Source organism: Capra hircus, chromosome 9 (assembly GCF_001704415.2).
Source record: "Capra hircus breed San Clemente chromosome 9, ASM170441v1, whole genome shotgun sequence".
Lineage (NCBI taxonomy): Eukaryota > Metazoa > Chordata > Mammalia > Artiodactyla > Bovidae > Capra > Capra hircus.
The window spans coordinates 26,174,350-26,194,858 of record NC_030816.1 but is presented as its reverse complement, the minus strand read 5'-3'; the positions used below and the strand labels follow the sequence as shown (position 1 = coordinate 26,194,858).

The 20,509-nt window shown below is 45.4% G+C and overlaps 1 protein-coding gene and 1 long non-coding RNA gene across 5 annotated transcripts in view; one reads left to right on the top strand and one right to left on the bottom strand.

Annotated features, from left to right (window-relative positions):
- TRAF3IP2 (TRAF3 interacting protein 2) overlaps positions 204-20,509 on the bottom strand; it is a 45,289-nt gene continuing 24,983 nt past the window's right edge. Inside the window, exons 2-8 of one of the 4 annotated variants that reach the window (XM_018053057.1) lie at positions 19,805-19,997; positions 15,433-15,611; positions 13,172-13,260; positions 8,693-8,761; positions 7,507-7,623; positions 3,279-3,353; positions 204-761 (exon numbers count right to left, since the gene is read on the bottom strand). In XM_018053057.1, coding sequence (XP_017908546.1) covers positions 615-761; positions 3,279-3,353; positions 7,507-7,623; positions 8,693-8,761; positions 13,172-13,260; positions 15,433-15,611; positions 19,805-19,997 — 869 coding nt within the window. In that variant the 3' untranslated portion in view covers positions 204-614. Of the gene's footprint in view, positions 762-3,278; positions 3,354-7,506; positions 7,624-8,030; positions 8,246-8,304; positions 8,365-8,692; positions 8,762-13,171; positions 13,261-15,432; positions 15,612-19,804; positions 19,998-20,509 lie in introns of those variants that run through there. The other 3 variants (XM_005684565.3, XM_013966430.2, XM_018053059.1) reach the window with 3 other exon arrangements.
- LOC108636722 overlaps positions 3,360-20,509 on the top strand; it is a 29,422-nt gene continuing 12,272 nt past the window's right edge. The window contains exon 1 of the long non-coding RNA XR_001918527.1: positions 3,360-5,452. This is a non-coding gene — a long non-coding RNA (uncharacterized LOC108636722). The remainder of the gene's footprint in view (positions 5,453-20,509) is intronic.

Below are 20,509 nucleotides of genomic sequence, written 5' to 3'. Positions count from 1 at the left end.
TGTTATTAAGTTCTACTAAAGGAATAAAACTTTCAAGATGAAGTTAAAAGGGGATGCTTAACTATCTGGCCTTCATCTTTTAATTCAAAGCAGTCTGTTACATCGGTCTAATGTTATACTGAAGTAGATTTATTGATGTCCCTGGAAGCAACTGCCCATAAAAATTAATATATCTATCTCCTTTGAGATAAGTGAAAACACAGTTTTACAAAAGAGTAAACCTTTTATTATTTGTACATGAATCAGTTTGGTCTGAGGACACACCGCATCTGGCGAACTCAGAACTGTTGCCCTAAGCAGAGAGTGTTTGTGGTCACTGGTGTTTACAGTAACGTCACTTGTATTGTCTACGCGCTAGGTGCTGAGGGCCCATTCTGGATACTCAGAGTGCTGGGGGAACGTGCACAGCAGTGGGTTTAAGAAGCAGGGAGTGCAGAACAGTCACGGCCTCCATCTCAAAGACAAGGTCCTTCAAGTTCTCAGGAGGAAGCGGCCCCTGCAGAACAGGTTTCCTGGGGGTTGGAAGGCCCCTCGAGGGACGGAAAACAACAGCCCTGAGTGCTGCCAGCTGGCCTCAGCCACAAGAGCTGTAATCTGGGGGTGGGGCTGCGGGGTCACAAGGGGACCACCTGAAGGGTGGGCAGAGGCCCTCGAGGAGGGGCCACGTACTCCTCCTCTCTGAGCAGCCGCAGAAGGATGTTCTTTTTATTCTTGGGCCAGCTGTAGATGTGAGTGTTCTGCAGCCAGGTGGGCACATGCTCCTAGGGCAAGGAGAGAATGACAAGCAAAAGTCATCAGAGAAAAACCTGGATCCCAGACCCCGGGCTCAGTTCCCCAACACCCGCGGTTTTCCCTTCGCAGGCATCTCCTGCTGAACTCTCCTGGGGGCTGTGCTGTTTTGCTTTCAGAAGGGGTTTGCGTGTGAAATGCTCTTGGCTCCGGGTGCCAGCTGTGTAGCTCATTACAGTAAGCACATGTGCACAGCATGTCCCATCAGTCTCCCAGGCTACCTGCCCTTCGCCTTTCAGCATGCTTTTCAGCACCCTCCCCTGAAAGGGGTAGGACAGAGGTCACACAGAGCCACGTGAATTCCCCAGTGGCTCCAGCAGAAGTGTGCCAAGGCTGTGGGCATTCATCCAACTCATTATCCTTTCACTCCAGCCCCAGGTCTGACCCGCAGAAGAAGGAGGTTCCCCCACCACAGATCCCAGCGATCCGGCAAAAGCCGAACCTGTCAGCCAAGGATCGAAGAGAGCGCAGTTTCAGACTGCCCTCAGGGAGTGGACATTCTGTTGGGGGTAGACAGAGGATGCAGAGGTGTAGTGTGTTTGATGGCAACGCAGGCCGTGGAGAAAAATAAAACAGAGATAAAGGGGTGGGGAGTGATGGGCAGGGAGGAAACATCTGCGGTTTTAAGGAGGGCACTAGGGAAAGATCTCCACAAAGCTTCCTCACTCTGCTTTTCTACATCTTTACTTGTTTTCTCAGTGAGACCTTTCCTTGTATGTTTTCAGTCGCTCAGTCGTGCACAGTTCTTTGAGACCCATGGACTGTAGCCCGCCAGGCTCCCCTGGTGTCCAAGGGTCTCAAAGAGTTGGATGCAACTGAGAGATTGAACACACACAGGGAAAGGTCTCACCAAGAAAACAAGTAAAGATGTTAAAAGTAGAGTGAGGAAACTTTGTGGAGCCAGCTTTGACCCCTGGTCAGAGAACTAAGATCTCACATGCCGTAGGGCAACTACTGACTCCACAACTAAGACCCAGTGCAGCCAAACAAACAAATATATTAAAAAAAAAAAAAAAAAGACACAGTTACTGCCTTGAGGAGTTCATAGTCTTATGATGGAGTCAAAATGTAACTATTCTCCAGGCAGTAGCATGCCAGGGGGACAGGTAGACGGGAGCAGTCTGTCCTGAGTGTGGGTAATAAGAGGATTGTTTGAAGAAGTTTAAAAAACATTAACAAAACCAACTAAAAGTGGGTCTGCTTTTTTTCTGTCACCATGCTCCAGCAATTCTAAACAATTACTCCCAACACTCCCACCCCCAGCCACATACCGTTGTTGACTCCAGGTACTCTCAAGAGAGGGACTATTCAATATGTGGGGCATGAAGGGGAAGCAGTCAGGGAAGGCTAAGAGACTGGGTGCTAGAGGGCTGAGAGCTCACCAGACAGGCAAGCGGGGGAAGGGCGCTGCAAGCAGCTGGGACACAAGCACAAAGACAGAGGAAGAGGGTGGCATGCGGCAGGACACCTGAAATGGTCCACAGTGACCAGAGCACAGTGTCATTTGTGTGCACAGTGGCAAGGCAGGAAGCTGAGCAGACAGGCAGAGCCCTCTTCTCAAGGGCCTCGTATGCCACACAAGGAAGATGAGTGCGATCTGTAGTCGGTAGGAAACCCACCACGACACTTCTAAGCTGGAGACAGATAGATCAGATCTACATTTCGGATGTTCCTCTTTGATGGCAGAGCAGAGGATGGCTGGTACAGAATCGAAGTGGACACAGCACAGCGAGCAAGGAGATCGTGCAATGAGAGCAGTCAGAGGCTGGGCAAGGGACAGAAGGCACGCTGCTGGGCAGGCTGTGAACTGGGCCAGCCCAGGGGTCCTGGTCCCATAAACTGGACCCTCCTTCATCCAGGGCAGAAGTCTCAATGCAGTGCTGACATCCAGGGATACTCCAGGGCAGGGCTGGGCCTGAGCTCAGGGTGCTGGGATTTGCTCCCAAGACCTTCACTGCACAGCTGCCATCACTTCTCCAAGCCTGGCACAGGCTCTCAGATGTTTTTCGTCCCTGTTCTCCAAATCCGCTGGCCTGCCCTTCTAGTGAACACAATCCCTCCTATGAGCCACAGCAAAGTTCCCTTTGGTAACTGTGTAGGTTTAATTCCTGTATTCTACAGCTTTGAGCACTGAGCTATGTTCAACAAAACATTTCCTTGCAACAGCCAGCCAAAAATGCTCACATCTTGACTTTTATGTACAAGAGATAAGAAGTATCAGATGAACAGCCTCTTTTTGTCTCATGGACTAAAAACGCAAACTACTTCTTTGTGTGTAATGGCTGTTTGAACAATTAGGACAGCGATGGTCTATCAGATAAAGCTTTAAAATCTTCCTGATTCAGGCTTTTGCACCGAGTGCTACAACTTGTTGATCTTCCTGGCAACACTGCTAAGGATTGATAAAGAGCTGACAAGGTTTCCCACTTAAAATCCTGGAGATTTTAAACCAAAGCTGGACTTAAAGACTCGTTTGTTTGTTCATTTACCTTCTTAGCATTCGGGAAGAGCACAGGGATGAATCTGAAGTTCATGCTTCCTTGTTTGATGAACTCAATCTGCATCTGGAACAGAACACACTTGAAGGTTTAATTTTGGGACTGAGGATGAGGAATTAATGGTTCTCACAATCATGCAAGCCCACGAAGGATTTCTGTTCTGCTTCCCGTCAGTGCCGCACACTCCTAATTTTAAGCTGTCCATCGCACATCCATGCCTTAGGCTCATTCGTCAATCACGTATTGAAAGCCTATTAAGAGTCAAGCTCTGTGTTAGACTTGGGGTTTCAAGGACTAGGATACTTTCCAAGGTGTGCTGAGCTGCCGCACAGCAGTTCACAGAAGCCTCGTGTGCATGTCTTCCCAAGTCTGTGTTCAGTGAAGTCAGTCCTGTGAGTGTATTTGTACCATGGAAATGGACAAATGCTACAAATCAGGATTCTCCCTCCTTTTTGCTTTTTGAGGACCAGTTTACCAGGTACCACAGCTATAAAGCCAGCAGCTTACTGAGCAGGCAGAAAGAAAATTACCGACCACAGTGCAGTGTGAAAAGAATGAACAAATTGCTGCGGTAGCCCAATGGGGCCATCCTTTTCTCCATCAATGGTCTGAAGGAGGTACAAGGGAGGTGTCATTTGGATACTAAAAGAGAAGAATTTGCTCAGGTAGGGAAAATGGAGGGAGGTGGGGGAAGGACGGCCTCAGCAAAGGAAATAGTATATGAACAAATGTCTGGAGGTGTGAAGGAATGTTTGGGGGCTGGGATTGGTTAGGAATGCAGGGGGGCCAGGGAGGGTGAGGGAAGCGAAGCTGGAGGTCAATAAGATGAGCTCCATCTGCCAAGCCTTAGGTTCCCCACACCACTCTGACACAGCGGCAGCCCCCAAAAGATCTAGCTGCCAAGAACTCGATCAAAACCAGAAATTTCAGCATGAGAGGAGTTAGAGTCTTCCGAATCCTGTGACCAGCACAAAGCTTTCAGTCATCTGATGACAAAGGACATGAGGAATTATGTGTTCCCAACTCTCTCATCTTCCAACTGAATTTTATAACTGAGAAATCTTCACCATGCATGGGAGTAAAAACAAAACTGAGAGGAAAGTGACAGTGGTAACGACTGAAATCACCATAGAAACCCCCTCATAAACACACACACACACAAATCTTCCAGGAGGTGTTTTCTCAGAATCACCTCCTGTTAAAAATCAGAAGATAACTCCAAAAGCCTATTTTAAAAGGGCGCTGGAGCGGTGTACTTAAAAGCACCAACCACACGAGTACAAACAGGCGAGAGGAAGGGCATAGCGCTTCTAAGATAACCGTGAAGAACTGGATCAGTCTCTGACTCCCAGGACCCGGCATCCTGTAAAAGTTTGCTTGTCTACTAGGCTACCCCAGCGACAGCGCTTTTTCATTCTCTCTCATGTTTCCAGAGATAGACCTTCTGGAAAGCTGTTGGCCCTAGAATGCAGTTATTCCAGGGTTTCTGTTTGACCCCTCTGCCCTGGAGTTTTCTTCTGCTTGGAGGTCAGCCAGCTGGGCAGAAAGGCACTTTCCTATCTGGCCTCTTCGATCCCTCCATCGATGAGGAAGGGCCTGAGACACTGTTGTTGCAAGAAACGGAGTTTGGAGACAGTCTGGTTCATGGCTGGGCGCTGTCAGACAAGCTCCGAGGTTCAGCTGCCTGTTACTGCCAGGCGACACCACACACCAGCAGAGCTTGACAGGTTTCCTGGGGAACTGGCAGCGACCTGGGGCCCTCAACACACACGAGCTGACGGCCTGGGGACTGGCAGTTCCTAGAGATGGAGTGCTTTGGGGCCATGAAGTGCTTTGGCAGACAGTGAAGGGGAACAGCACCTAGAGCCAGCTGTGACCTTTTAGGGCAGAAACAGTACCCCTTTCTGGGCTCCACCCAGGGGCTGCCAGGCTGGGTAAGAATGAAATAAGAGGGATACTCATCTTACTCCTTGGCTTCACTCTTTGATCTCCCCACCTTGCCTTGGCTTTTACTTTGGGTTGATTGTGAGCTCAAGTAAGGGGTCAGCACTTGGTAGAAGAGGAACCGGAGACTCTGAAGAACCAGATGGGGATATCCACGCATCCAGCCTGCCTTCCTCCTATGCTCCTCCTGAGCCACAGGATTTCAGTCCACTTCCCTTGAGGTAAAGCTGCGTGTCCTTGCCCCTACTGATCCCCTGGTGCCCTGTGCTGCTTACTTATTCCATCTGAGCCACTTCTGCTTCCTGCCCCATCTTCCTGTCTTAATCAGGGACCTTTTATGCCCATTCCAGGGGCCTTCCCCGCCTTATGGAATGTTCAAACTGAAATGGAGCTTACAAGTTCTAGTCCAGTGAGTTTCGAGCCTTTTTAAGTCTCAGAATCCTTGGTAAACAAGCCTGAAAAAGGCAGACAGCTCTCGGGGAGGTGCCCAGCAGGTATGGGCACAAGGGCGGCTTCACAGGAGAATGTGACCGTCATAAGCCTAGTCTGGTATCCCAGTCAAGCAGGCGCCGTCTCCTCAAAGGTCAGTATGATCACAGAAAGCAGGGAGGCTGCTTGCCCATAACACAGTCCATTTCAAAACTGGATGATATTTTCAGCCAGAATGTTCTGTCAGATGCTAAGTCTAACTTCCTGTAAGGTTTCTCTGCTGGTTTTAGTTTGACCAGGCCCCCAGAGTTCAGGTGTTGCCTATCTGTCATGACCTAGAACCATCCCTTCCCTTGACTGAGCATCTGATCTAGGCCTTATGCTCTACAGACTTTATTTAACCTAATCTTCACAACAACACTGTTCAGTTCAGTTCAGTTCAGTCGCTCAGCCATGTCCAACTCTTTGTGACCCCATGAATCACAGCACGCCAGGCCTCCCTGTCCATCACCAACTCCCGGAGTTCACTCAGACTCACGTCCATCGAGTCAGTGATGCCATCTAGCCATCTCATCCTCTTCGTCCCCTTCTCCTCCTGCCCCCAATCTCTCCCAGCATCAGGGTCTTTTCCAGTGAGTCAACTCTTCGCATGAGGTGGCCAAAGTATTGGAGTTTCAGCTTCAGCATCAGTCCCTCCAATGAACACCCAGGACTGGTCTCCTTTAGGATGGACTGGTTGGATCTCCTTGCAGTCCAAGGGACTCTCAGGAGTCTTCTCCAACACCACAGTTCAAAAGCATCAATTCTTCGGTGCTCAGCTTTCCTCATAGTCCAACTCTCACATCCATACATGACCACTGAAAAACCATAGCCTTGACTAGATGGACCTTTGTTGGCAAAGTAATATCTCTGCTTTTCAATATGCTATCTAGGTTGGTCATAACTTTCCTTCCAAAGAGTAAGTGTGTTTTAATTTCATGGCTGCAGTCACCATCTGCAGTGATTTTGGAGCCCCCAAAAATAAAGTCTGACACTGTTTCCACTGTTTCCCCATCTATTTCCCATGAAATGATGGAACCAGATGCCATGATTTTAGTTTTCTAAATGTTGAGCTTTAAGCCAACTTTTTCACTCTCCTCTTTAGTGACCCATTTTTTGAATAGTGACATGGAAGCACAAAGAGGTTTAATGGTAAAGAATCTTCCTGCAATTCAGGAGACCTGGGTTTGACCTCTGGGTCAGGAAGATGCCCTGGAGAGGAAAATGGCAACCCACTCCAGTATTCTTGCCTGGAGAATTCCATGGACAGGGGAGCCTGGCAGGCTACCGTCCGTTGGGTTACAAAGAGTTAGATACGATGGAGCGACTCACACTTTCACTTTCCACGGTCATACACCCTATACAGGAGGAAGCCAGATTTGAACACGGGCTATCTGACAATGTGTGTCTTCTCGGATGTGCTACTCTGGCTCTCTGAAAAGGCAGAGGACAGAACTGGACAGATGCAGGGAGTCTGCTCTCTTCACAGCCCTGTCTCCTGCCCTCCCAGAACTTCACATCTGTGGGTAAACAATTAAACCAGCAGAGTTCTGCTTTCCCGAATCTTGAAACTTAGAGATCACAGATTAATCTCCCTGTTACTGAGAAGGAACAGGGAGTCCCAGAAGCATGGGGACTTACCCCAGGTCCCCAAGGTAGATGGAGCCAGAACCAACACCCGCCTCTCCTGCCTCATTCTTCAACCATCAGCCCCCAACCTCAGTGGGTATCCAGTGAAGGACAGGCTTTCACAGAAGCAGAAGCCCGACTCCGAGGGCTGGCAAGGTACTGTGGTTTCATCACTCACCATTCGATGAATGTACTTAGTATGTAAGCCATGTTCATCCTCGTCCAGCTGCGACTCAGCGCCTTCCACATCCTGTTTGTATTTGGGGCTGATTGCTACGATTATCATCACTGTCTTCTGTTAATGAGAGGGAGAAAGCATGTTTATGGAAGTGTGGCGTGTGGTCCTTTTGGGGAAGGCAGGCTGGAAACCGGCCAGCAAGACTGTGAGCATCTTCTGATATACTGCAGGGTGGAGGGCCAGCCCCCATCCACGGAAAGTGAAAGGCAAGGCCCCAACTCAGGCAGACTCCTGGCTCCCCACCCCCTTCCCCACTCCCCACCGCCTTGTCTCCCTCCCCAGCTCCCTTCAAACACAAGAGCCTCTCCTAAATGGACGCGGTTCTGCCCACTATCTTCCACAACCATCACTAATAAAGGTCTAATGAAACCCAGAATGACTAAGTAAATCTGCATTGTGGCAGAGAGGCTGTGCCTCCCTCCGGCAGCGGGATCTAAGCTGTCAGTTACTGCACCCTTGACTGCCCTGCTTGCCGCTGACGCTTAGCCCAGTCGGGAGGAGCAGACCCTTCAGCACAAAGCAAACATCAGGCTGCAGACAAAAGGAAAAGCCTCAAAACCCCAGCCAGCTCAGACTCCGTCCCCCACTGGCTGACGCGGACAGGCTGGCGGCAATCAATTTCTATCTTGTTAAAGCACAACGTGTCCCAGTGGCCGGTATAGATTCTGTCCGTGAAAAACAAATCACAAGGCTGTGAGGGGGCGTCTGGGGTGGGGGGTGGGCGGCGTGCTGCCCTGCCTGTGAGGCTGCCCAGGAAGCCTCTTCAGGCTGGCTGATCCTGCAGAACACTTGGTGCTGGCCTCAGATTAAATTGAATTCTGCTGCTCCCTCCCTGCTCCCCGCCTTCATTTCCTCCTTTCCTATTCTGGTCAAAAAATTGTTTGCTCTGATTATTATCAACCACCTGTGTCTGGTTCGACAGTTATTTCCTGCCTGTGCATGTCCAGGAGGGTGACCCCATCCTTCCTTTCCAAGTCTTTGCACGGCTGCCAACAAGGGAAGCTTTGTTGGGACTTGGTCAGCTTTGGCCTTGGTGGGTATGCCAGTGCTTCTTTCATAAAATAACTCCACGAGCTAATTGTCTTTCTCACCAGCAAACAAGCTCAGAATTTTGGAATGTACTTACATCCCTAAGGTAGCGTTCCATCCACTTAATGATATCAATGCCTCGGATTCTATCTTCAAATATGTCAATCTACAAGAAAAAAAGATGTGGAAAGTGGCTCATAATGAGAAGCTTTGTCTAGATGCAAAGCAAGAGAAAGAACAAGAGGCTGTATACATTTAAGGCTGAAAAAGTCACTAATGCTTTTTTGCAAAGAAGAGCCTGAAAGTCTAAAAATCAAGATGTAATTTTCTTAAAATGTTTATTTCAAGATTAGTAGGCATTTGAGTATTTAATATTTGTAATTATGTTTTAAAATTTTGAGGGACATAGTAGACCACCAAGTTGGATGTAAGCCAGCAACATATGCATTATATATATACACAAAACATATGCATATATATATATATATATGTATATCTGTCATTTGAAGGCAAACATGATTCTGGAGGATTTTAATGGATGTGTTGTATGCAAGTACTGAGATACAATATGGTACTTTGCTTGCATTAGCCAGTCATTACTATGGTATTATATCCAGTTTTGACCTATATATTTAAGAAGGATTGTGTGAAACTTGAAGCAAATCCAAGAAACAGTCACAAAAACAATTACTGAGATAGTGGGGGAAAGGTTTATGATGAAAGTTGAGAAGTAGAACTCTTGGGCCTTGAAAAGACTGGTATTAAATATCAAATTTTTGAAGGGGAGAAAAACCAGTTATTTTCCATTTTACAGAAGCCCAAACAAGACCTTTCTTGGGCTCAGACTTGTCCTGCAGCCAGAGAGGAGTGTGTGTCTGCACAAGGTGCTCTTGATTGGAAGATGGATTATGTACAGGGATGGGTGATGCAGGGAGAGGGTACATGAAGGGGGTGATTTGATTCAGCCACACTGCTCCCACATCCATTGTCCTCAGTGTCATGCTGCCGTTTAGGGCCAGTCAAGTTCCAGCCATTCAGCAAGCTTTCCGTGCCATCCATGATCCAGCGCCACCTCTTTTGCCCACAAATATCCTATCTACTCTACTCTCCACATTTGCGCTCCCTGCACCATAAAAGCACAGTGCAAGCCCCCCTGCTGTGTGAATCCTCCCCACTCACTGCCTTTCTCCTCCTCCCCTTAATGAACTCTACCCCGCTGTGACTACTGATGGTACTGGACAACAAGCACATTATTATGGCATTCTTTCATGTACTGAATGTCTCATGGATGTCTGGGTTATCTCTTGAGCCGGGTTCTAAGCTTCCTATGGAACAAGATCCTGCTCTACACCAAACTCAGATATAAACAGTATAGAATATGAATTTAGAATATGTATTTTTAGACTGACGGAACATAAAAGATGGAATGGCTTTCCTTTTGGTTTGGATGATTCCTGCTTTAAAATGTTCAATGGCCAATGACTACATTAGGTAACCTTGAGAGAGGCTTTGCAGTTCTCTGAGACTGCATCAGTTATCCATTTCTGTTTTATGAGAGAGAAGCAATGTATGTCAGGGCTGACAAGAGACCGGCAGCGTGGCTTTCCTCTTTCCACTTGGAAGACTTTGAAAATGTTCCTGAAGTTCTCTAAGTCTTACTATTTTCATCTTAGTATGTGGTTAATAAACCTACTTCCTAGAGTGCTTGTGAGGATTATAATGAGTTAGAGTGGAAAAGGCACATCATAATGCCAGGCATAAAGTAAGTCCTCAATAAATGGTCATTCTTATCATTATCCCAGCACCTCAATCCTTCCTTGCTATGGAGGTAGGCATTCTGGAAGGAACAATGTGCTGGCGGTCTTCCACTGATCTCTCCAGACATCTACTAAAATATACAGCTTCTGTCAGGCCAACTTTTCCACCCAGCTCCTGTTACGAGCTGATTGTGTCCCTCCAAATTCATGTTTCAGTATGTGTCTTAACCCCCTGTGTCCCAGACTATGACTGTATTTGGATATAGGGCTTTTAAAAGGTGATTAAAATAAAAGGGGTCTCCTAGGTGGGCCCTGATGCAGTATGACCGGTGTCCTTATAAGAGGAGACTATAAAGAAAGACCAAAGGAAAGACCAGGGGAAGACAGAGGGAGAAGATGGTCCTCTGCAAGGCAAGGGAGAGATTTCAGAATGAAACCGACCCTGCTGAAACCTTGATCCTATACTATGAGCCTCCACAACTGAGGAAATAAAGGACCGTTTAAGCTCCCTAATGGCACCCCACTCCAGTACTCTTGCCTGGAAAATCCCATGGACGGAGGAGCCTGGCAGGCTGCAGTCCACCGGGTTGCTGAGAGTCGGATACGACTGAGCAACTTCACTTTCACTTTTCACTTTTACGCATTGGAGAAGGAAATGGCAACCCATTCCAGTGTTCTTGCCTGGAGAATCCCAGGGACGGGGGAACCTGGGGGATGCCGTCTATGGGGTCGCCCAGAGTCGGACACGACTGAAGCGACTTAGCAGCAGCAGCAGCAGCCTGTGGTACTCTGTGGCAGACCCAGTAAACCAATATAGCGCCCCCTTTAGGTTGTAGGAGTCACTGTTTCCTTGCCTCTTTAGGCCTCAGGGTGGTAGACTCTCCTTGCTTTAGCTAGTCCTGGGATATTGCACTCCTCATTCTCTATGGGTTTCCTGTGACTCACCTAGAACTTTGAAAGTGATCCATTTATTAAATTACCCATTAAATTAATTTTTATCCACTAAGGGGATTTTGGTGTATAGATACAATAATTTAGCTATCCAGGATGAGGCTCTGGGATTTTACCACAAGCTTTAAGAACTTCCCTGGTGGCTTGGATGGTAAAGAATCCACCTGTAATGCAGGAGACCTGGATTCGATCCCTGGGTTGGGAAGATCCCCTGGAGAAGGAAATGGCAACCCACTCCAGTATTCTTGCCTGGAAAATTCCATTCCCAGAGGAGCTTGGTGGGTTATAGTCCGCAGGGTCACAAAGAGTCCGACATGACTGAACAACTCACACTTTCACTTTTCACTTCATAATGATGAGGATTAGGGTTTAGGGACAAATTTAAATGGGGCCTAAGCAGCCCCTAATTGTTAAGTTCACAAAAACCCGTCCTCTTCACTGGGGGCAATCAGTATGCTTATGTGGAAAGGACTAAAAGTAAGATCTTTTCTACAATGCTGGCCTTATGTCCTGTAATTTGATTTTATATGACTTGCCCCAGTGTTTCTTATCCCAGAAACGAGAAATTGAAATGTTGATCTCTATATATTCATATATCTATATGGTCATGAAGTTGGGGTGTAGAGTGTATACTTGTAAAAATTTTCATATACTTCCATTTAAAAATAATTACAGACTAAAGAAATGTTTGAATAAAACTTCTGTTAGAAATGCTAAATAATCCTTAAAATGGACATTTAGTTACTAAGTATTCTTTCTTTATTCTTCAACATTTGTATTCATAGATATTTCCCTTAATTTTTCACTACTCTTTAGAATCCGCTGTTACTAAATACCCAGAGGAGGCCTCGGGGAAGGAAGAGAAGTGATATCAGTGTTTGAGGAAAGCCAGTCCTCCGAGTAGCCTCCTGCGGTATTCTATTTATCTTAAGGAAGGCTTACATGGGTGTAAGCTGTGCTTTTCCAAGGCACTGCAGGGCACTTGAAGAGTGTGTGCTTCCTGAAATTTCTTGGCCTAAGATCACAGTGGACTGCAGGGCTGGGGTGTCTACCTTCCTGAACTAGCCTAGACCAAACTGAGAACCCGGCCCTGGGTTGCAGAACCTGGCTCCCTGTTCAGAATTGTTGGTGCTGCGGCAGCAAAGTGTGGACTTCCAGCTGTGCACAGTGGGGTGGGGGGCCCCAGGCTGCCGGGCCTCCATTGCAAACCGTGCAACCCAATGCAGAATGAAAGGATCTTGTCAAATGAGCAGGTGACCTGGTAAGCCTCTTGCACCACAAGAAGCACAACCAAAGTGGGCATGATTGGTGAGGAAGGGCAAAGGTGCCAAGTGCAGTGAGAGCTGGCTTTCCTTTAGGCTGGGCACCAGCTGCATGCGTGCTGGGCATTAACACCGTGCTAGCTGTTCAGAGGCACTTGTTTGTTGCTGCTGTTTAATTGCTTCTGTTGTGTCCAACTCCGTGTGACCCCATGGACTGTAGCCCACCAGGCTTCTCTGTCCATGGGATTCTCCAGGCAAGAATACTGGAGTGGGTTGCCGTGCCCTCCTCCGGGGGATCCTCTCAACCCAGGGACTGAACCCTGGCCTCCTGCACTGCAGGCAGATTCTTTGCTGTCTGAGCCACCAGGGAAGTCCTCAGAGGCACTTGGGGTCACTCAAAAGGCATGCAGGAAAAACATGCTGGAGAGTTTGGATAGTTTGAATTCTAGAAAACAGTTACCTAAATCCATAAGCATTTAGGTTATGATCACATAAATCAAATAATAGAGTTTAAGCCATCAACAACTTTTGGCACGTTTCTCTTGCTTTTTTGTTTTCATTATACTCACTTTAATTGTTTGTTCTTTTCTTTGGTAAAATACTTACCGCAGTTTGGAAGCCGTTTACCAACAAAAAGTTCACGAATTTTACCACCTCCATGGCTGTGTCCATAGAATAAGTGATAAAGACTTTCCCTAAAGAGAGATTTTTGTCAATTGTTAGAAACTAGTCAAATCATTCCACTCTAAACAACACTTGCAAATCGTATGCAGTGTCTTTCGGCCTTCTAGAAAAGTGAAGGGACTCCTCAGAATGGGGGGGGGGCGGGTCTAAGGGCTTATAGCTGCAGCAGGGTGAACTGTCCTCAAGACATAGATCTGCAGGCCCAAAGAGGCAGGGGGTCCACCCCAGGGTGTGCAGACTGCTCAGGGTGCATCAGAGAGAGTGCTGGCAAGCTGAGACAAGCAGAGAAGGTCTTCTGGAAAACCACATGATGCATTAACAAAAAAAAAATCCATCATCCAGAACCTGCGGGGCCTTAAGGTTAGGCCACCCCGGGTATATGAGACACACTTGGCACTGTGCCCAAGAAAATACTCTCACAGCAGGCCTGGAAGTTGAGCCCGCCTAAGAGGCCACCCAGCCGTGTCCTCTTTTGATCTCATGATGTGATGCTTTCTGCTACCCTGAACTTGATGAGAGCAAGTGAGGGGAGGGAGAAAGTGGTTCTCCACTGCCTCCTTCCCCTCACTACTTATTGGTCAGGGACTGGCCAGGAAGTTAAAGTAGACTGAAGGGCAGCTCAGAAATGTTATTAAGAACTTCAGTAGCTTGAAGCAGAGACCCTGCCTCTGGGCAGTCCAGCATCACTGACTCCCTTACTTGTCTGTGAGTCAGTCTAGAGCAGCAGATGGCATTGTGCCCACAAGCGTAACCCAGTCAGGATGAGAACCAGTGTTTTCCCAGGCTAACGTCTTGGGTAAATTATCTGGCTAGCGTGTTAACGTAGTAGATGAATAATCTCTCTCTGTTGGCATTTAGTCTGAAATCAGCTGGCTACATCTCAGGAAGCTCTGGGGCAGAGGGTGGAGAAGACAGTGGGGCCGGGTTGGAGAGAACCCACTTACTACGCTTGAAAGTGTTAGTTGCTCAGTCGTGTCCAACTCTTTGCGACCCCATGCACTGTAGCACACCAGGCTCCTGTACTCATGGAATTCTCCAGGTAAGAGTACTGGAGTGAGTAGCCATTCCCTCCTCCAAGGGACCTAGGCTCTTGTTTTTGAAGCACCTCTCTCAAATGAGAGGATGTTCAGTGGTCATATCGACTCATTTAAGCAGCCAGGCATATTGATGGCACTCAATATATTTTCTTCTCGACACATACTATTCATCCAATTCGTCTGTATGAATTTTAGGACTCCCTTTATAGGTTATGGTAAAATTAACATGCTCTATACACTGATATCCAGACTGTATCTCAACAGTATCCATTCTCCAGAAATGCTCAAAATTTAAATGTATAATATTTTAAGATTAAAACAAAATTTTTAAAATAAAAAACCATTGTCATAGAAATCTTTCAGAGCCTTAAATTACTAAAGAACATTGATTCCCCAGTTGGAATTAACAAATGCAAAGGGCTTAATTTTAAGTCTAGTTCAAAGCAGTGCCTAGATTTTGTAAAGGGCTTATTAGAATTATGGCAAGCACAACAGAATATAACAATTTCATAACGGGTGACTGTTTTCTTAAGATTTCTGGAACTTACTGTCCTGACTGACCTTCATATGAGAACATTTTGGTGATATTTCAACATTTCTGGTTCTGGCTGCAAAATGTGGAAAAAGCATCATCACCTGACACTTAGTCGAATGTTTCTTTAAATAAAAGGCTTAGTTTGCATTTGGTTGTACAGCAGTATGGAGAATGTGAGACTGGTTTTTCCAAACACGATTGCTCATTCCTACAGGAAATGACCTCGTTCTTGAAGGCTGCTGCTAATTTATGGTGAGACACTAGGTCCCTGGCCAATACCACATGGACATCCAATCAATTTATCCAGGGACAAGTCCACTCAAGAGAATCATTTAGAAGAGGGAGAAAGCATGGGGATTATTTGTTGTTGGAGTACAGTTGCAGAAAATCTAGTGGTAAGCACTTTGGGAGTATTGCAGGTAGTGTCAGAATCACTACAAACACACACAAAATCCTGGTTAGTTTTTAAACGAAAAGCAAAAGAGGACATTTCATTTCACTGTGTAGTATGTGAGAAATATCCAAGATTATAGATGAAGAATCATCAAGTACTCTCCAAGTGTAAGACGTGACCAAGAAGAAGGAAAAAAACAACATTGCAAACAACTTACGCAATTCTTCTGGCAAATTGCTTGTTTTCAGAGTTCCTCTGGCTAGAGGGTGACTCGGGGGTCTAGGGACAGCCGCTGGCGATGGAGCCTGGGGATCCTGTGGCCTCAACTCTGCAGGACAATCCAAGGACCCCTCAGGAGCACCACCTCTATTAGGTGCCTGGTTATACAGCTGGTCCCTGGAAAGGAATACATTCGCAGTAAATGTTCATGTTGCATAAAGGCAAACCCTAGAGGGACAGAAAGCCTTTAATGACTGTGGGTAATACCAGTGAGCTATCTTTCTGCCTCCATTTTTTTTCTGAGCCAGAAGGACAAAGGTTTGGTGTTTTTTTTTTTTCCGCAGAGTTTTTGTCAATAAGCAGTTCAGCCAGCTGGCATTTGTAAGGGCCTGTGCTTGGGGTCAAAGAGGGAAGCAGGATTTGATTTCTGAATTTAAGGACTGTATAATGGGGAAGATAATTCTTATGTTCAGATCAGACAAGACCACCAACAAAACAAAGTAATATAATGGGTGACATAGAAGGTTTGATGTTTAGGCATTCAGATAAAAAGACAGGACTTTAAGCTCATAATAGATAACATTTGGGCTTCCCTGGTGGCTCAGACAATAAAGAATTTGCTTGCAATGCAGGAGGTACGGGTTCACTCCCTGGGTCTGGAAGATCCCCTGGAGAAGGGAATGGCTACCCACTCCAATAATCTTGCCTGGAGAATTCCATGGACGGAAGAGCCTGGTGGGCTATAGTCCATGGGGTCGCAAAGAGTCACAACTAACACAACAACAACAGATAACATTTATTGATGTATTAAAAGGTAGAAAAGACCATGTAGGTTTAAAAGTATCTGTGTTGTGGGGCCTCTTTGCTGGCCCAGTGGTTAAGACTCCTTGCTTCCACTCTAGGAGGTGCAGATTTGATCCCTGGTCCAGGAGCTAAAATTCCGCATGTTGCATGGCACAGCCAAAAAAAAAGTATCTATGCTGCTAATAGTTCACAAACGAATCCAATTTTGAAGACCTACTAAAGACATTTCTACCATATTATCATATGGCGTCATTCTTATTATTTTGGTCACCAGTATTCCTATGAACAGTCTGCTGAGAAGAATGATCAGATGCACTCGTGTGAGATTTGGAAGGCAGAAGGACATGCAGGCCATGCTTCTGCCGCTTCTGTGGTTTCTGTTGCTAAGTGCTGCCATGGGGTGCTGAGGAGGCCTCCCAGTGTTCCAGTACAGCTTCACAGTGTCAAGAGAAGGGCATGGGCATCGGTATTTCGCCAGTGCAGATCTTGTAGGCACGGAATGTTTCCAATAGCTGCGGTGGCAGCTTCCCGATTCTGGTTGGTGCTGGCAGCATGGCCTAGAATGGAGAGCCCTGTGGTGGCTTTCTGGCCCTCTGCCTCTCTGACCAGGCCAGAGGAAGCAGCCCCTCTGTTCCCCAGGTCTGTGATATTGCCCTGGGACCATTCCTGGAAGCCCAACCTAAAACCTCTAACCTCCAACGTCATAAGCACTCAATTCCTTATATTAAATCCTTTCTGTTTACAACAGCTAGAGTTGTTTCTGTTTTTGGTAACTGAATTCTAACTGCTAGGGGGACTAAAACTGTATCTATAATATTTTATTTCTTCAAAAAAATATGAAGTAAATGTGGCATTGTTAACATTTTTAAAAATCTAGGTAGCGGGAACAGGAATGTTACTTGTTATGTGTTTGCAATTGTTTTATATTATAAATTTTTAAAAAGTTTTGAATGTAATATCTATGTGTATAAGCCTAGTTTTAGTGGATTATTGCTTTTGCTTTCATATTTTTACCCAAAAGAATAATCAAAAAATTCTGAAAGTCCTGTGTAACCAGATTTAAAATTATACAAAATCTCAACTATGCTATTAATAATATATTTCTAATTGTGGTATTTGAGGAAGTTATTTTTATTTTATATTAATATAGTAAAAAATTTCTCCACAATATGCCTTCATATAATGGGGATCCAATTCCATATTCTTTTTGCATTAAGTGCCTTTGTACCCAAAGTTACTTCAGTTCAGTTCAGTTCAGTCGCTCAGTCGCGTCCGACTCTTTGCGACCCCGTGAATTGCAGCACGCCAGGCCTCCCTGTCCATCACCAACTCCCGGAGTTCACTCAGACTCACATCCATCGAGTCCGTGATGCCATCCAGCCATCTCATCCTCTGTCGTCCCCTTCTCCTCCTGCCCCCAATCTCTCCCAGCATCAGACTCTTTTCCAATGAGTCAACTCTTCACATGAGGTGGCCAAAGTACTGGAGCTTCAGCTTCAGCATCATTCCTTCCAAAGAAATCTCAGGGTTGATCTCCTTCAGAATGGACTGGTTGGATCTCCTTGCAGTCCAAGGGACTCTCAGGAGTCTTCTCCAACACCACAGTTCAAAAGCATCAATTCTTCGGCGCTCAGCCTTCTTCACAGTCCAACTCTCACATCCATACATGACCACTGGAAAAACCATAGCCTTGACTAGACGGACCTTAGTTGGCAAAGTAATGTCTCTGCTTTTGAATATACTATCTAGGTTGGTCATAACTTTTCTTCCAAGGAGTAAGCGTCTTTTAATTTCATGGCTGCAGTCACCATCTGCAGTGATTTTGGAGCCCCAAAAAATAAAGTCTGACACTGTTTCCCCATCTATTTCCCATGAAGTGATGGGACTGGATGCCATGATCTTCGTTTTCTGAATGTTGAAAAAAAGTTACTTAGTTGTATACAAAAGATGATTGCTCATTTGCCAAAGCTTCCCAGGTGGCGCTAGTGGTAAAGAACGCGCCTGCCAAGGCAGGAGACCTAAGAGACACGGTTGATTCCTAGGTTGGGAAGAGCATGGTACCCTGGAGAAGGGCATGGTAACCCACTCCAGTATTCTTGCCTGGAGAATCCCATGGACAGAGCAGCCTGGAGGGCTATAGTCCATAGGGTCACAAAGAGTCAGATATGACTGAAGTGACTTCATGCATGCATGCTCATTTGACAAAGAAATCTTAGGACCTTGATACTATTAAAAAAAACCTTTCATATGTAAACAATATCATGGAGAGTAATGACCGAGCAATCTTTCTGTATTAAGGTTCTCCTTCCAAAGATCAGTAAGAAGAGAATTAATCTCATTACCTGAACTTACTTTTCATTATCTTAAAATGATAAATCCTTGGAGACCATAGCAAGCTTTAATTGATGTTATGAAAGCGATTGCTCTGTACTATTTACAATAAATAAATCCAAAATTATTTCAAAATAAAAGTTCATTTTAAAAATTACTATTGCCTCTCCTATTCAACACTACACATAGAGATGCTCAAATTTTGTTTTCTTGAAATTTTAGATTGCTTTCTGCAAGAGTGCTGATCTGACTATAAAATCATTACTTAATTCCATTCCTTAAATTTCATTCTATTTTGTTTGTAAAAAAAAAAATAAGGCATCTGTCTGCAAAGAAAATCTGAGGGTTGTTGGCTTTTGAGTGAAGAGGAAAGGCACCTTATTTGCCATTGTAAATAGAGTAGGCTCTTTTTTCAATACACTTTTTGAGCTGATTACCTATTTCTCCATTTCTGAAAAAAATTGCATCAATAAGAGGTTCATATCTCATTCCGTTCTCAAAATGGAATATAGATTTACTTTGAGTGATAGATAAAAGTTGTGCTTGAGCAAGAGCAAATGTTTTATCTACTCTCTTTCCAATTTTGTCATAAATTAGGAAGCTCCATTTACATGAGGTTTCCCTGTATATTTTAGATCTATAAATGAAGAGAAAAAAAAATTGAGGAGTCAAAAAAGAACAATGAAGAGAAATATGAGTAAAAGATTGGACAATAAAAGTCAAGAAAAGCCAAAATTATTTTTCTAGAAGAAATATTGGAAAGACCTAATAATGGTGTTAAACATGAGTGAATGTTTTGTTACAAAATAACAGTTGTTTTAAATTTCTGTTGAGAACCAAGTGAATTCAAAATTTCAAAGTAAGAAATGGACTTAAACAGATGTAGAGACTAGGGATATAAAAAAAGAATTTTGTAGCCTTGGAAGTCAGTCATAGTGAAAATGAAAACCTATTTCTTGATTCAAAAGGCCCAGAGATCTGGAAGTAAAAGCAGGTGTGACTTAGCATCTTAAGAGCCTTTCCTTCAAGGGTTTCATGTGTCTGGTGAACAGATTCTTATCACACAGCTTCCGTTTCCTCCTGACCTGAAAAGTCTATGTGGGGTGTTCAGCTGTGAGACTTGGTCACCAGCCTGTGTGGCAAAGGAATAGAGTTCTGATACATATTGATTGCATTGGCGTCATTCTTTTTCATGTTAAAACTTTCTGAAATTTGGCCCCATGAGGTGTACTTACTGATTCCTGGGGAGACCTGGGGGAGAGTAGTTTCTCTGTGGATGCCTCTCTTCTTGGTCCCAGGAGCTGGGAAAACTCAGGATGACCTTCTGCACAGGGTGCAGGCCTCTCACATGGGCTCCAGGTGGGGCCTGCCCAGGTACAGCTGGCTGGATCACTTGCTGGTAGGCTGCTCGAGGGTAGTCATGGCCATCTGTAGGTGAAGACAGCAAAGAGAACAGGGAAGACTGACTGTGGCTCCTTTGCATGAAAGCAGAGGTAAGCTCAGTGCAAATTTTTGTCTTTATACCAACTGAGGGTTCTATATATCATTTACCACCTCCGAGATGTTTGCCACATTTCTGTACTATTATTTACTTCATAGTTTTCGTTAAACTGAGTCATTGTCTTTATTGTTTTCCTAAACAAAAACATCTGTGAAATGGTGAGTTTAATGTTTAAGCATCATTTAAATAAGATGCTTAAAACAACCCAAACTGAGCTGATTCCAGCCCCACAGCTGATAAGGGCCAGGATTTGGAGGGTATCTTTAAGAATGGGGAGGTAGGACCACAGAGAACCCTTTGGTCTAGGATGCGCTATACCACCAGGTTTTGCTGTTACAGCCTTCCTGGGTCAGGTCACATACATTCCAAGGGGTCCAGGTCACCACTATTCCTAACATAATTCCCCAAGTTTTAAAACCCAAGGCTAGGAGAAATTATC